At 44.2% G+C, this 3,716-nt stretch overlaps 1 protein-coding gene across 1 annotated transcript in view; it reads right to left on the minus strand.

Annotated features, from left to right (window-relative positions):
• Window positions 1-625: 625 nt before the first annotated feature.
• CHCHD4 (coiled-coil-helix-coiled-coil-helix domain containing 4) overlaps window positions 626-3,716 on the minus strand; it is a 27,530-nt gene continuing 24,439 nt past the window's right edge. The window contains exon 3 of the mRNA XM_066351268.1: window positions 626-1,771. Coding sequence (XP_066207365.1) covers window positions 1,467-1,771 — 305 coding nt within the window. The 3' untranslated portion in view covers window positions 626-1,466. The remainder of the gene's footprint in view (window positions 1,772-3,716) is intronic.

The raw sequence follows: 3,716 nt of genomic DNA on the forward strand, positions 1-3,716 counted from the left end.
ACCTGCCATGTTGTCAGCTGACCTAAGGAAAAGCCCAATATGCCAAGGAACTGAGGGAGGGCTTGGATCAAAATAGCCAAGGAGGAACTGAGGCCCTCAATTCAACAAACCGCAGGGAACTGAATCCTACCCCAAACTACCAGAGGAAAGCCTGTCAGGCCTGGAGATGACTGTAACCCTGGCCAACACCCTGACCACAGCGTGAGCAGCTGCTCCAGAGGACCGAGGTAGCCATGCTCAGAATCCTGACCAACAGAAATTGTGAGAGAATAAATGTTTGTTTCACGTTGCTATGTCTTAAGGTAATTTTTTACACAGTAATAGAGAACCAGTACACCTGGGACAAATGAAGCATTACTGCATCACAGCCTGAAAACTGGTTAGCAGTTACCCTGGGCAAATGACTTAACCTGCAAGGGGGCTTTAGTTCCTTATTCAAATGAGAAAAGCCTCCCCACCCATGGATTACAATGTCTGACTGAAGGCATCTATCTGCTCACAGACTAACAGTTTCATATGAACTCAATACAGAAAATTTGATAAGAGGAATTTCAATTGCACTTTTCATAATTTCTATTTCCTTACAACAAAAATTTTTAATTAGTAATAAAGGACACATTCAAAATCAGGTAAAAAACCATGTTTTCTTTTTAATTGACCATTAAATTCACATTTCCTTCTTGGTTGTTACTTTGGTACCAAGTAGGTCCCCACCTCTTGAGAACATTGCACCTGAATAGGTTGACATAGAGCCAGCGTGAACACAGGCCCCAAACCAGGGCTTTTGGAATAACAAGTACAGCAGAAAACAGCTTTTTCTTCATTTAGAAAGGGACTGTGAATAGGAGGATCCAAAGCTCCACTTTCTAAAAAGAAAACCTGGAGCCCAATGTAAAAATGGAAACCAAAATGTATCAGAAACGAAGCATGGTACCTCCTCACATACTCAAGGTCATGATGGATTTTGAGAAACAAGGATCTGATTATCTGGCCTCTTGTATTAGAAATGGCCCCATTCCAGCAGTTTTAAAGAAAGATATTGTTGTTTCTATTTCATTTCCAAAGTGGTTATAAAATCTACTAAAAGGGAGATAATGAATCAGAATAAATCATCTCACTCACAAGAGACAATCCAAGATAATGATTTTTGGTTGCTGATAATATTCAGCACATTATTTCAAGGTGGCAAAATCTGGAGTAATCTGAGAAGAGAATTCTGAAGTGGCAGCAACATTTACGGATAGAATTATCTGACACATACATAAAACCTCATTTTTTTTCAGTGTATATGTTAAGGGGCCAAGACCCCTGATCATCAAAATAAGTTATTTTGTACATTACAGTGCACAGAACAATAGAGGGAAAGACACTTTCTTGGAGAGTGACCAAAAGGCATTTTGCAAAAGGTTCATATCACTCTACGGCGGAAGGCCGTAGTCCAGTCCAGTGCTACAGCATGGCCTTCATTAGCTTGACCCCTCCTCTTCTTTGGTTGTGGTGGCCTCATTGGGAGCTGTCTCTTCTGGACGTTCTGCTGGCTTCTTCTCTTCCTCTTCCTCATCCTCATCGTCTTGGGGATAGAGGTCTGGGTACTTCTGCATGCATTCCTGCATTGCCCGGAACTGGTCTACACAGTCTGATCCCTTGACATCCTCCGTGCTATAGTGGAAGCAAGAAAAGGCCGACTTGAATTGCTCCCCACAGGGGCCACTGGCCATTCCCCCAAGGCATGGGCAGTTCCAGTTAATTTCTCCATTTGGCAGGATCAATCCTGGAATAGGAGATGGGTAGGGAAAATGTGAGAGATGCGCCCTGAGGTTTCAGAAAAAGTAAAACCAAGTCCAGTCCTCACAGGCCACTTAAGTGGTGAACAGTAATCACTGCTGGCTGGCAGGAACTTGCCTGTGGACCTACCTCTTAGATCAGGTTCAAATGCCTGGAGCAAATCCAGTATTCCTGGCTCAGGTGGAGAGAAGCTACTATTGGCAATTTTCTCCACCTGCAACACTGATCAATATTCTAAGCCACTTCCTAGGGCTGTGGCTGTCCTTTAAGAACCATACACTGAAATCCATTTAGTCTAAAGCAGAAGCCATCACTTGGATGGTTGATGAGAACCTTTTTAAAGCCCAAATGCTTTAGGAAGCTGAGGTATTAATCTCCTCCTACCAATCCCTGCTTCTCGCCACGGGCCCTGTTCCTTAAGCCCCCTTCGCTCTGTGGCTGCTCCCAGAAGTCACACAGTGTGAGGACTGGTAAAAACGAGGAGGTTGATCCTTCTGCGTTGTCTAGGAAGCTGTCCAAGACATGTTTTACAAGGAAAAGGTAAGTGGCATACCAGAGTGGACCGATTCCATTGTTGTAAAAGTGAAAAACTTAGGGGAAGACTAACCATATTAATCAAACTAACATGTACCTGTGTTGGGAAGTAGGGTTTTCATTTCAATATTACATATGCCCCTAACTTTTGAATTTTATACTTTTTACCTTTGACCTTTGTCCACATCTAAATAGTATTTCCCAGTTTTCTAAAATGCTTTTAAGATGGTAGCTCATCTTCAGCTTTGTGACAGATATGAATGGAAATAGGACTGATGTAGAATTCTTCTACATAATTCAACTACAGAGACTGAAAGCACTCTTTAAGAAAGACTCTTAAGCCTGACCAGGCGGTGGCGCAGTGGATAGAGGATCAGACTGGGATGCGGAAGGGCCCAGGTTCGAGACCCCGAGGTTGCCAGCTTGAGTGCGGGCTCATCTGGTTTGAGCAAAAGCTCACTAGCTTGGACCCAAGGTCGCTGGCTCGAGCAGGGGGTTACTTGGTCTGCTGAAGGCCTGCGGTCAAGGCACATATGAGAAAGCAATCAATGAACAACTAAGGTGTCTCAATGAAAAACTGATGATTGATGCTTCTCATCTCTCTCTGTTCCTGTCTGTCTGTCCCTATTTATCCCTCTCTCTCTCTCTCTGTCCCTGTAAAAAAAAAAAAAAAAAAAGACTCTTAAATGCCCAGTAAAATTACAAATGATTTATCACTCCAGGGAAATACCCAGGTCTAGTGCTGAGCTAGTTAGTGTTCAAAGTCCTGGGCCTAGGCTCAACCCTGTCTCTCTCTCTCTTTTTTTTTTTTACAGAGACAGAGAGAGTCAGAGAGAGGGATAGATGGGAATAGACAGGCAGGAACGAAGAGAGATGAGAAGCATCAATCATCAGTTTTTCATTGCGTCACCTTAGTTCATTGATTGCTTTCTCATATGTGCCTTGACTGTGGGCCTTCAGCAGACCGAGTAACCCCTTGTACAAGCCAGCGACCTTGGATCCAAGCTGGTGAGCTTTGCTCAAACCAGATGAGCCTGCGTTCAAGCTGGCGACCTTGGGGTCTTGAACCTGGGTCCTCCACATCTCAGTCCGACGCTCTATCCACTGCGCCACCACCTGGTCAGGCTCAACCCTGTCTCTTAACTCTAACTTAAGCAGCTTTGGTGATCAACAAATCTGCTGCTGTGGTTTCTCACTAGTAAGACAGGCGGTGCAGACAGCAATGGGAACTGGCAGGCAGTGAACCACTGGCACTACTGATACCTGCAGTGCATGTTCTTGTATATTAAGCTATACGTGGTAAATCATGTAACCCTACCAGCAACCTTCTGCAGTGGGTATTACTAATCCCAGTTTACACATGAGGTATCTGGGGTTCAGCGGGGTCCAAGTAAAGA

This window comes from Saccopteryx leptura, chromosome 10, assembly GCF_036850995.1.
Source record: "Saccopteryx leptura isolate mSacLep1 chromosome 10, mSacLep1_pri_phased_curated, whole genome shotgun sequence".
Taxonomy (NCBI): Eukaryota; Metazoa; Chordata; class Mammalia; order Chiroptera; family Emballonuridae; genus Saccopteryx; species Saccopteryx leptura.